Below are 13,359 nucleotides of genomic sequence, written 5' to 3' on the forward strand. Positions count from 1 at the left end.
ATGTCAAGGCATTTGCAATCTTCTCTTGCTTGATAAAACATCAGTTATTGATTATGTAGATTTTTCGTATATTCTTGTTCACTGCTACCTCATCGCACTGTAATACCATGGCAGGCATTTAGGCTTAAACATATTGAGCGGATGAATGAATTTTGTGATTTAAAAACAGTGATTTGTCTACCTCATCTAAGCTGTTAGCATAATTTGATATAATGAAGAAATCTTAAGTCTATGTGTAATTTTTTAAATTGCACTTTTCTAAAGTAGCCTTTAACTTTTTTTTTCAGTATGACTCTAAGATCTACTCTTAAGCAATTTTATTTGAAGTTTTTGTTCCACTTATCTTAAATCTGGAACAGTGTCCCTGGGTATCGTGTTTATGTCCACTCTCACTACCGCTTTTAGCATCTTGAAGACTTCAGCCATATTTGTTCTTAACTGTCTTTTTCCTCATGAATACAACCTAGTTTTCCTTAGCTCTAAATCTTGATTGCCCTTTTGGTGTTTTTCATTCCCTGGATATTTTATTCTGCTCTCTGCACTTCTTTATGCAAGCAGTTTGTGTGCCTAATCTATTCTTTGACTAATAATTTTGGTAACTTTTGTGCTTTAGTGGTGAACTCATGTATGTTTAGAGAATTTTTTATGATTTTGTACTTCCTTTACATCTCAGAAAAGAGACTTACCATAACATTTTTTTCCACTCCCCCTTCTCCATAGGATTTTTACTTTTTTAGTGCCCGAGATAATCCTTGTTATTAATTTGTCTCTTTTATCTTTTATCTTCATATTTTTATTATTTCCTCAATACTTTTAATATCTTGTTTAAGATATCTTATTGTGTATATCTTATCTTATTGTGTATATCTTATTGTGTATCATCTTTTGCCAGTAAATTTTTTATATTTAGCACATTTTAACGTGTTTTCCTGATTTTTATTTTTCTCACCTCAACTAGTGTTTTATCATGTATAGCAAATTGGAAGATCCCTTTTACACTTTATATATCTGTATTCTTTTTTACCACATAGTCATTCTTGGGAAAGCCCTTTAGTCTGAAGTTTAGTTTAGTTTTTTTGTTTGTTTGTTTTTGCGGTACGCAGGCCTCTCACTGTTGTGGCCTCTCCCGTTGTGGAGCACAGGCTCTGTATGCGCAGGCTCAGCGACCATGGCTCACGGGCCCAGCCGCTCCGCGGCATGTGGGATCATCCCGGACCGGGGCACGTACCTGTGTCCCCTACATCGGCAGGCGGACTCTCAACCACTGCGCCACCAGGGAAGCCCTGAAGTTTAGTTTTTAAAAATAGTTTCTTAGCTATTTTTTTAAGCGTCATCTTGATTAATCAGTTGATCTTATTAATTTCATGCAAATCTAATTTCGTTATTTCCCCCTGTAGACCTTTCCTTCTGTTTTTTGTGTTGTTTCTGGAATGTGTATGTTTTTACATATTAAACAGGTGACTGACTCAGTGTCAGAAGAGCATACATGTAAACCCAGTGAAGGCAGGAGTTTTGTCCGCCACTCTCTCCTTACATCCTAGAGAGGTCATAGCACATAATAGGGACTCAGTGAATCCTTGTTGAGTGATTTTAAGCTGTATGTTCAGCAGTGTTGAACAGCTGTGTTGAATCACGTATGCCATTGTTCCTTGCAAAGTTGTGAACAGGGTGATAAGATAATGGCATAATTGGTGACCATGGGTTGGAGTACTTTTCTGGATGAAACAGAATATATACATCTTGGAGTTTTTAAAGCACCTTATTTGAATCATATATGGAACATACAACGTATAATGGTACAATTCAGCATTACTTCGTTGCTGAAGTTGTTGGTTTTACTTGCTGGGGTAATTTCTGTCATCTTCAAAGGTATAGTCACATGGAAGCCCAACCACGATTGGGGTTAATATTTGTTTCAAAATCACCTGGGCAAATTTTTGATTTACTGATTTTAAATATCTTAATATCTCTACTGTATGGTTATATACTAGAATGAATGGCATGAGAGTGGTTTTTGTTGCAAAATTTGTTTTCTCTTGGTTTAGGTTCAGAGCACTGGTGAAGGAGAAGCACAGAGATACTTTGATCATGCACTCACTCTGAGAAACACAATATTGTTTCTGCGTCATAATAAAGATCTAGTTGCACAAACTGCACAGCCAGACCAACCCAATTATGGTATGATAAAAATACTTGATTTTGAAGACATGATCCTGTGGAACTTCTTTCTAAGAAGTTAAACAGGTCATGCTCACTTATTTAATCATCACTTATTTAAAACATTTTGTGTAGATAGCACATTGAATTTATAACTGTTGGCTTGTTCTGTGAATTTCTTTACTCGTCAGCTGTTCCTTACCTTGTTTTACTGTTTCTCCTCTTTTATGTGCCACTGACTTTTTGTAGTATCTAAATTTGTTTAGTTACCTACAAAAAGAGTTGGAGTGTTAATTTGTTTAAGTAGCTGATGGGATATAGAATAGGCATTTGTTTTGAGAGATGGACAAATGCCAAAATTTATTTAGGAAGCATGAAATATCAAGAATGAAAGATTCGTTATATAAAGATAATAAACAGGGTCTTCCTATTCAAATGCTGCTATAATAGTTACTAAAGTATTTTACTTTGAAGAATAAAAAAGGGAACAGATAACCTCATTTCAAAGAGTTAAAGAAAGAAATGGAAGCAGTTTTAATCTATTGATGAACTCTAATGTGGCTCTTGCCCTGGTGTGCTCTCTCAGTTTCGTGGTGGAAAGGGGTTCCCGAACTTCAGTTGAACTGATGGTATTAGCTCCTAAATTGTGGAATGGCGCCCAGGAGTGTGTGTTTTTAAAAAGATGCAACAGCTTGGGCACCAGTGTAAGAGCATTACACTGTGAATGTAATTACATTGTGAAGTCTTCGGACATTCACAGGAGTTGCATTTTGGGACACTGAATTCTTAGCACCAGTATCACATTTAATTTCACTTATTCTTTCATTTACCTAAAAGTTCTATTTTCTGGCCAAGAGCCATCATTTTCTTAGTCATATCCATTTTCATTCTACTGCTTTCATCAGCATCTGGCTTTCTTTTCAGCTCAACTAAAAAAATTTAGGGCAGAATCACTTGTCACTTTACAAGAGTTGTTGCAGAGGAGAGGACAAAGATGCTGGGTAGTTTAGCTGAGTGAGGTTAGACACACTTAGTACCTAGTGACTCACTTCTTCAGCCTTGGGGTGTTTGGTTCAGAGTTGTGCTTTAGCAGTATTACAAATGCTTCCATGCTGGAGCTCTTTCTGAGGTTATTCATAAACAGTTGAAACTGAGAATATTAAATCACCAAACACCAAGAGTCTGAAGCACTTATTGATAAGCATTTGTTGATAGTAACCATTTTTTGGTTACCAAATATTAGATCTTGTGACCTAACAGTGAGTGGCACAGTCTTAAATATGTCTCTGGATGTACAAATCCTGGAATTTCTGGGACTTTTTAGTGACTTATCGAGATAATGGGTTAGAATATTTGAACTATTCTGTTATAGCCATCTTTTACTGCCAGTCATAGAGTGCAAGAATATTAGTGCTAGTGACCAGCCAGGGGTAACTCAATTTATAGGTAAAGAAATTGAAGCTTATCTTGGTTAAATCTCCTGCCCATTTAGTCATTAAAACCCATATAGTTAGTAAATGGAAGAGCTGGGACTTGAATCCATGTCTCTTGAATTTTTTTCCTTTGCTCTGTTCCTTACATCATCTTCTCTTGAACACTAAGGTTTTTATTGATTTATTCATCAACAATTTGTTGTTTAATAGGTTGGGCTAAACTTTGTTTTTCACCATGAATAGTCTGTGTATCATCAACTAAGTTAAATGGTAAACCTAAACCTATCCTGTGTGAAAGTAAAGTATAATTCTAACCTTTAAGGTATGTTTAATAGTTGACTATTTCTGGAGCTTAGAATAATTGATATGGCTCCAAAGTTAAAATGTGATTAACTCCTCCCTCCCCATGAGACCAAATGGGCAATTGTTTATGAAGTTTCATTCTTTTAACCAGCCTTTCTTAACTGGGGCTCCTCATTAGAACCACAGAACACAGAAGATGATTTAAGTGACTGTTTCTCAATTTTTCTTATAATGGCGTATAACTAGTACCATTCTAGATTCATAGAAAAGAAGGTCATTCATTCCAGATAAAGAATAACTTTTTAGGGCATTAGGGCTTAATATTCTCCATGTTGAGAAAGGTAACTTTCTGTAGGTGCCAGGAGTGATAACTTACTCCTTTTTAAACAAGAAATTCTATAGTATTGGTGTTTAAGCATCTTGTTTTGAGTAGCAAGAATTTTTTTTTACGTCACTAGTAATTTGTAGTTTGAGTGTATCATGTAGTACTTGGTATTCACTGTAAAGCAAAAAGTCTTCTGATACTGTCATAGAAACAAACCTCTGATATGTGTGAAAAAGACTAGTTTCTTAGTAATCTTTTGGTTTTAGACAGCATGAGGCACTGCTTAAAAAACAGAAACAATGTGTGGTCTAACTTTTTTTCATTATTTCTAAGCATAATTTTTTTTTCCAGGTATCTTTGTCTTTAAAAAAGATCTCTTTTCCCTAGGATCAGTACAAGTGAGACCTTAAAGCCACTGTTTGTAATTTGTCAGTCTAGTACTATGAAATGTTTAGAAATTAAACCTCATCTGTAGAAAAGCAATCACAGTTGTAAAAACTTTGTTTTAACCACCATCAACTCTTTAGACTTCCTTCCATATCCTAGTATTCATTAAATATTTTCTATACTTGGCATTGACAATGTTGAGTTTTACCTGAAGCTTCTAACTCTTTTGTGTTTCAGAAAAGGGCTTACTGCAAGGACCCACCCTTTCTCATATAACTTAGTTAAGATCACAGGCACTCCCCTTGTTTATCTCTGAGAGGCCAGACGCAGACAGACCCTCCAAATTCCCTTTATCTTTTTAGAGAGCAGTAGGACTGGTATTTTCCAGAAGGATTAAGAATGGGAACACTTAAAATCAGTTGCATGCTAAGTGAGTTCCTGCTTTATGGACTACAGTTTAGGCACATGTTTCTAAATGAGGAATTCTTGCCCTTCTGGTCAATTCAGAACTTGGCTGCAAAGTTGTTATGGAGATTGAAAATTGGGGGAGGGAAGGATACAGCTTTCCCATGGCACTTAGGCTTTCATAAGATGCCACTGCCATGATGGAGAGGAAGTAAGATAAAGCAAACATATTTTTAAAGTATAAGGTTAGCCTGAAGAAACACCAGTAGAATAAAGACTTTCAGCTTTAAGTCTTAAAGAGTCTTATTGGTCTCCTAGGAAATAAAGTGCTTTATTTATTTATTTTTATTTATTTTATTTTTTTAAAATTTTTTCCCGGTACGCGGGCCTCTCACTGCTGCGGCCTCTCCCGTCGCGGAGCACAGGCTCCGGACACGCAGGCTCAGCAGCCATGGCCCACGGGCCCAGCCGCTCAGGCTCCGGACGCGCAGGCTCAGCGGCCATGACTCACGGGCCCAGCCGCTCAGGCTCCGGACGCGCAGGCTCAGCGGCCATGGCTCACGGGCCTAGCCGCTCCGCGGCATGTGGGATCTTCCCGGACCGGGGCACGAACCCGCGTCCCCTGCATCGTCAGGCGGACTCTCAACCACTGCGCCACCAGGGAAGCCCTAAAGTGCTTTTTAATAGAGATATTCTACCTTATTAAAAAAATTTAAATCTCAAGGCAGGTATCAGTGTTTCATCTTAGACTCTTTTTTTTCACATTGTCAGTCTTTCATTCTATGTATGTGGTTGATCATAATTCAGGTTTTCCTCTGGATCTCTTGCGCTGTGAAAGCCTTCTTGGGTTGGACCCTGCAACTTGCAGCAGAGTTCTAAACAAAAATTACACACTGCTTGTTTCCATGGCTCCTCTCACCAATGAAATCCGGCCTGTCAGCAGCTGCACCCCTCAGGTAAAGACTCACTGGGAAGCTCACTCTGCTGCCATTTCATCCTTCCTCATGGCGACTTGAAGGAGAGGTTTATCAGTCTTATTGTATTAATTCTCAATTTGTAGATAACCAGATATTAACATCATCAACTCAGAAAGCAGTTTTGTATTTTTTTGCTGTTGTAAAATGTTATGTTCAGTTTGTGAGGTATAATTGGTACATTTTATATATGTATTATCTATTGACTAGTGACACATTCAGTTAAAATTTTCTTCTTGAATGCAGGATTTTAAAGAAAATGTTTTTGGCTGCTCTGAGAAGGAAACCTGGATTACCTTGAGGGATAAGATAAATTTAATTAGGAAAAATGAAATATTTTGGAAGTGGGGCTGTGATGCTAAATAAGCTGAAAAGAAAAGATTATGCTTGAAAGCTAGAACTCTAGTTATCTGTAAAATCGTGAAAATGATTGCTGGTCTTTTACTTTTTAAAAATAGATCAGTTGCGTTTGTTTATATACTTAGCAAGGCCATTGTGACATGTCCCATTTTCAAAGAGTGAGCTTTGTGCTGTTCTTCAGTGCTACATCCTTCCTGGTTTCCTAGATGTGCTAGGTTTAATGGTGTAGAAGAAAGGAAGGGATTCTTGTACCAGGATGATTTTGTTGCCTGTGCTGATCTAGCTGCCTCAGTGCGCCCACTCCCCCCTTACCCCAGTTTTGTCCTCTGTTAAGCAGGAGTGATTGTAGATTTGCAGCCCCCCCCCAAACACACGCGCGCACACACACACACACACACACACACTTCCTTCTGTTCTTTAACACAGCCTCTGGTCATAGTAGGAATCCATGAACTGAATGAATGGATGAATGGTAACATGGATGGAAGGATACATAGTCCCTTTTGAGAAAAATTATTAATGATTGTAATAACTAACACTTTGATACAGAGCTTGTTATGTGCTGCCAGGTACTATTTTAAACCTTTAACAATGTCCTTAAGAGATAAGTATTTTGTTACCATGTTACAGATGAGCAAAATGAGGCACAAGAGCGCTTAAGTAACCTTAGGTGATAGGGCTGAGGGGATGAAGCCAAGATTCAGACTTAGGCCATCTACTCCAGAGTCCATTCTCTTAATTGCAGTGATAAGCCATGCTTTCTCAATTCCAGTGTAAGTTTGAAACTGTTTGAATGGATCCTTTAAAATTTATCTTCATAAAGATAATAGGAGTTAACACTTACATGAGGCATTAGCTTTAAGAATATACTTGGTCATTTGTGAAATTTGGCTTCTTTAGATAAATATTTACAACTTTATCTTACCTGTTTTATGATTTTAGCATATTGGACCAGCTATCCCAGAAGTCAGTTCTGTCTGGTTTAAACTGTACATTTACCATATCACCAGGCAAGGACCACCATCTCTTTTGCTGTCCAAAGGTACAAGACTTCGAAAACTGCCAGATATATTCCAGGTATGTTGAATGAGGTTTTTTTAAAAATCATTTTTAAGGACGATAGAAACTGGTAAGCAGTATTATAGATAACTTTCTTTTCTTTGTTTGTTTCTAAATGCTATGCTGTGTTTTATTCATTTCTTTCCCATAGGGTTATGATCGATTACTAATAACTTCTTGGGGTCATGATCCTGGGGTTGTTCCTACATCAAATGTGCTCACGATGTTGAACGATGCCCTAACACATTCGGCGGTTTTGATTCAGGTACAGTTACCTTATTTGAAACAGTCAGTTTTGGATTTTTATTTTAAAGATCATAATTTGTCTAGCTTTCTGCTGAGTCGCAATCAGACATCAGTAATTTGACATTTGTAAAACTGAAATGTAAGGAAACAGAGATGTGCGTTTTAGTCCTGGCCTTTGTCTAGCAGCTTGGGAGTGGTGGAAACAGCAAAGGCTTTGAAGTTAGACCCAACCTTGAGTTTCAGCCTCATCTTTTGCTACCTGTGTGGCCCTATTTTTTTTAATAGTAGCCTTAGAATAGAGATGCAGTTCACATACCATATTCCCCAATTGAATTCAGTGATTCAGTGGTTTTAGAGTATTCACAGATGTCTACAGTCAGCACCATACTCAATTTTACAACATTTTTCTGGACCTTTAGTTCTCACTCCCCTATTCCACGTTCACCACCACCACCACCCCCGCAACACCGCCCCAGCAAGACTAATGTACTTGCTGTCTCCCTAGAATGCCTGCTTGGGGCATTTCAGATACATGGAATCATACAGTATGTAGTCTTTTGTGACTAGCTTCTTTCCTGTTGTCAAGGTTCATCATGTAGCATGAGTACTGCATTCCTTTTTATGGCCAAATAATATCCCCTTGTACGACGAAACGCATTTTGTTTATCCGTTCATCAGTTGATGGACATTTGGATTGCTTCTACCTTTTGGCTATTACGAATAATAATAATCACTGTTATAAACATTTATGTACAGGTTTTTGTGTGGATATGTTGTCATTACTTTTGAGTGTATCCCTAGGAGTGGAAATGCTGAGTCATATGGTAACTCTGTTTAACTATTTAAGGAACTGCACCATTTTACAGTCCCTCCAGCACTTGGTATTATCTGATTTTTTTATTATAGCCACCCCAGCAGGTGTGAAGTGGTGTGTAACATTTTAGAGATACTCCTCTTATACTTAGTTTCCCATCTGCAAAATGGAGATGGTAATATCTACTGTGTAACAACAAAAAATAATAGTGACAGCTAATGCCAAGGTAAGCATTTTTAGCCTTAGGATTGTTGAGAGAATGAAATGAGAAGGTGTGTGTGAAGTGTGTAGCACACTTTCTGGTATGTAATAGGCTCTTTGTAAAGATTTCATTAATTCATTGAACTAACAATTGTACTTGCCTTACAGAATTAGTAATTCTGTACTAATTAATGTGCATATACAAATAAGATGTGGTCCCTGTCTTCAAGAAACTTAAAGTCTGGTGGGAAAAGTTGCATAAGCAGTCACTTCCATTTTTTTGCTGAGTGCTAAAGAGAGTTATACAGTGCAAGCATTAAAGAGAAGTATCTTTTTAGCCTTGGAACAAGGACAAAGGCTTAGGGAAAGCTCCTTAGAGAAAATGAGACCCAGGCTAAATAGAAAAGGCTGATTTAGAGGAGAGCGAGGCCAGGCAGAGGGGTCAGCATGAATAAATCTCTGGGTAGAGATTTTTTTTTTCTTTTTCTAAATAACTATTTCCCTGGTGCCCAAAAATAGTGCCTGACTCATAGAAGTTGCTCAGTGAGTGTTTGTTGAATAAATGAATAGGAATACGAAGTGGGAGCATGTGCTAGGGCCTATAAGCTGTTATGTAATTTTGAGGGGTGAGCTGAAGTATGATGGAATGGTGGTCAGAGATGAGTCTGGAGAAGTAGGCAGGCCCTGGAGGGTAGTGGACCTTAACTGTCCCCATGTAGTGCTTAGACTTTCCCCTTTAGATTGATGGCAGCCAGTAAAGGGTGCTGAGCAGGGGATTAACATGGTCAGTTTTGATTTGGAAGATCAGCCTGAAGACTGTTGAGAATGGCTGGGTGGGAGAAGACAGGATTAGGATTCAGTGTTGGAGACCAGATAAGAGATGAGGACAGCCTAGGTCACGGAAGTGGTAATAAGAATGAAAAGGAAGAATTATTACAAATATAAAATAAATAGAATTGATCAGATGTCTGAGATGGCTGTGGGAAGAAGAAGAATGATTGCTGAGGTACTTGGCTTTTGAAAGTGGAAGAATGATGATAGCACACAGAGCCGGTTTATGGGGGCAGATGAGGTGGTGTGTTTTGGGCCTGTGGGACATTTGGGTGGTGGAGATATTTAGGAGGTAATTGAAATTATTCTGAAATTCAAATGAGAGCTTGAACAGGAGAGATTGACTTGAGTGTCAGCATCAGCACGTGGATGGTAGTAGAAACCGTGAGACGATGCATTAGCCAGCCAGGGCAGACATGAAGTAGGGGTGAGGGGAGATACACAGTAGAGTGGGTTAGACATGGACTGAAGGGTCAGTCTGCCTGAATTCACATCTTGATTCCACCACTTATTGGCAATGTTGGGCAAGTTAAATAACCTCCTTGAACTTCAGTGACTTCACCTGCAAATTGGAGATGATAACAGTTCTTATCTTTATACGGTTGTTGAAAAATGACTGAAATGGATGATCTACGTAAAAATGCTTTAGACCATTGTTTAGCACGTCGGAAGATCTCAAAAAATGTTCGCTGTGGTGGTGGGAGAAGAGTAAGAGGAGTTTTAAAGTGTCGTTAAGGAGTTCTGCCTTTGCTAAAAAAGAATGCCTCTTTTATTAAATTTTATGGAAAAATTCACCTTGCTGGAACTTAAAACACAACAAAATTAAGATTTTGATTAAAACCATGCTTTTATAATAGCCATCTTGTTTAGGGTTGAAATCATAAATGTATCAGTGGAATAGAAGCAAGATGTCAGAAATATATTCAAGTTGTTATATGAACCAAATAAATGAATGTGATTTTTTTCCCTGAAATTATTTTTTTTCTTTTATGTCACGGTATCTTGAATTTGAATAAGGTATGGGTCTCTTTTAAAGGGAAAAAATGTATAGATCCCCAGTGTTAAATTTTCTATTATAACGATTTGAAATACATGTAAACATAAAATTAAATTCCTCATGCTTATCATTCTTACACAACTGCAAAGCCAAAGTGAATTTAGGAATTAAATACGAAAAACTAACAAAATTTAAATGAACAACACTAATTGAGTGTGATGGGTGAAAGTAAATTATTATTTGTAATGTGGGACTGGCGTGGTTAGACTCATAGATTTTTTTCAATTTAACTTTTGATAGTAAATTCACATGATTCAAAAATAAAACACTATTAAAAGATGCACAGAGAAAAGTATCACTGCCCTTCTAACACTCTACCCAGTGCCCACTCCCTAACTCTTCTCCAAATCAGACAACCACATTAGTTTTTGCTGTACCCTTCTAGAATTTCTTTTTGTGTGTGTGTGTGTGTGTGGTACGCGGGCCTCTCACTGTTGTGACCTCTCCCGTTGCGGAGCACAGGCTCTGGACGCGCAGGCTCAGCGGCCATGGCTCACGGGCCCAGCCGCTCCGCGGCATGTGGGATCTTCCCGGACCGGCCCACAAACCCATGTCCCCTGCATCTGCAGGCGGACTTTCAACCACTGCGCCACCAGGGAAGCCCCTAGAATTTCTTTATGCATGTACAAGCGGTTACACACTGAGATGCCCCATGCTTTTTCCACTTAGCAGTTGGAACTTTCCATTTCACTTTGTAGAGAGCTTGCTCTTTTTTGCAGCTGCATTGAAAATACATACATTAATTTATTTAATCAGTCCCCTACTGACAGGCATTTTGGTTGTTTCCGATCGTATATAATTATGATGTTGCAGCAAGTAATTTTCAATATATGTCATTCGGTGCAGGGTTTTGAGATTTACATTCCTAATCCATGGCATGCCAGGTTATCATGGGGATCCTCCACCACTTTTCTCTCTCAGCGCTGCAGCTGACCCTTGTGTGAGTGCACTTGATCTCATTAAGGCTTCACTTGGCTGACACCAGATTTACCTGTTTTTTCATTAGCCCATACACTCAATTTGATACACATTGCCTTAATAGGTTAATATAGACTTCAGATTGTCTTTACTGAGCTGGAGAAAAATAGAAAATTGTTGAGAGCATTTTGATGGAGTATTAATGTGGAATACACCATCACGAGGCACAGTCTTGTTTATCGTTTGAGTGTCTACTATTGGAAATACAGGTTTCGCGTATACCTTTCAACTTGTGTTTTTTCGTGTTTAGGGACATGGTTTGCATGGGATAGGAGAAACTGTCCACATACCTTTCCCATTTGATGAGACAGAACTACGAGGAGGTACCTGAATTTTGAGTTGTATCCATTTGACTTCTTTATGATTAATCTTGTCCACAATTTGGTGGAAACATAGCAGGAAGTAAATTCTTAAAATTTTTAAGTTCTAGGGTCTTAAAACTATTCTGCTTTTAAAGAGTGTTGGCAAAAGGTAGTTTTCTGTCATGTGCCTGTTCCTACAAAGAACTAATAGAATAAGACTCATTTAGGACCTAGGCCTAGAAGGAATACTAGTCTGTCTTGGCGATGAAGAGACTAAGTAGGTAGCTACGTAGATGGAAGACTAGGTTTTATGTATGTTTGGCCTTTTAGTTTCCTTTTATTGTTTATTTATTTGGAGGTTGGGGGAGAAGACAAGTCATAGGGAAGATTTTACGCTTAGAAAGTTGATTTTTTTCCCCCCCAGTGTTACATACTGGTTTTTTTCAGGGGCTTTTATGGACACTAATGAACATTTCTATACTAACTTACAGTTTACAGAGAAGTTGCATGTATTTCCTGTTTCAGCATTTTTTTTTTACAATAACAAATTTTTTAAAAAAAACTTTTATTAATGGTCAATGTGTTTTGATTTAAGTTTGTGCTATAGTATTAGAAGCCCCAAATCTAGAGTCATTGTGTAGAGAAAATGAGAAAACACTAATTTACTTTTTAATTAATTAAAATTTTTTTTTACATTTTATTTTTCCTGTTAGAGAGGACTTGAGTGAATAGCCAAGTCTGAGCTAAATTTAGCGGGTTCGAATCAAGGGTGAAAAGCCTGTTTAATGTTATCTCTTTTTAGAATTGTGAGCTACAATACATTTGATGAAAGATGCCTGGAGAATTTCTATAAATGCAAAATCATTCTTCCTTTTGTTTAAATATACCTTTCCTCTGTTGAATATTAAGAAAGTATGTATATTCAAAAGAAAAATACTCTCTGATTAAAACTTACGTATATTTATATAGCACTTGTGTTTCCTGCTCCATGCAAAACTTTCATTCTCTAATCTGTTGTTCTTGTTCTTAGAATATTGCTTGGAATTTTAGAGAGCAGGGAATCGTTCAAGTAATTTAACTTAATTCATATAAGAACTTTTCTTCTAAAATGTTAGTCACTAATGCCCCTCCTCGCCCAAAGCAGGGAAAAGGAAGAAGATTTTTATAAGTATTTTTTCTTTTCCACATGGCTAGGCTGCAGAAGGCTCACATTTGAAATTAAATGCTCTCTTTTGGCTGTTGTGAATAAATGTGTACAAAATTTGGAGAAGAGAGTTTTCTCTTCCAAAAAATAGCCCCTATTCAGAAATAAGTATTTCTCTGCAACTAAACTTCGCTAGTTAATTCTCTGATACTTTATAAATTCTATGGAAAAATTTATCGTTCACCAGAAGATACAGGATAGTGACAGCAGGATCTTAAAAATCACAAAATCTCAAGAACTGATTAAGAAATCTCTTGCCTTTGGAGATTACTGTGCGAATTCTAAAAAAGAGGAATATTCATATTTGGTTATAGAGCATCTTT

The 13,359-nt window shown here is 37.5% G+C and overlaps 1 protein-coding gene across 4 annotated transcripts in view; it reads left to right on the forward strand.

Annotated features, from left to right (window-relative positions):
* FAM91A1 (family with sequence similarity 91 member A1) overlaps positions 1–13,359 on the forward strand; it is a 43,421-nt gene that overhangs the window by 19,558 nt on the left and 10,504 nt on the right. For all 4 annotated transcript variants that reach the window (XM_073794725.1, XM_073794723.1, XM_019932037.3 and 1 more), the window contains exons 15-19: positions 2,046–2,178; positions 5,818–5,966; positions 7,287–7,421; positions 7,555–7,668; positions 11,781–11,853. In XM_073794725.1, coding sequence (XP_073650826.1) covers positions 2,046–2,178; positions 5,818–5,966; positions 7,287–7,421; positions 7,555–7,668; positions 11,781–11,853 — 604 coding nt within the window. The remainder of the gene's footprint in view (positions 1–2,045; positions 2,179–5,817; positions 5,967–7,286; positions 7,422–7,554; positions 7,669–11,780; positions 11,854–13,359) is intronic.

The sequence above is a fragment of the Tursiops truncatus genome, chromosome 17 (assembly GCF_011762595.2).
Source record: "Tursiops truncatus isolate mTurTru1 chromosome 17, mTurTru1.mat.Y, whole genome shotgun sequence".
Lineage (NCBI taxonomy): Eukaryota > Metazoa > Chordata > Mammalia > Artiodactyla > Delphinidae > Tursiops > Tursiops truncatus.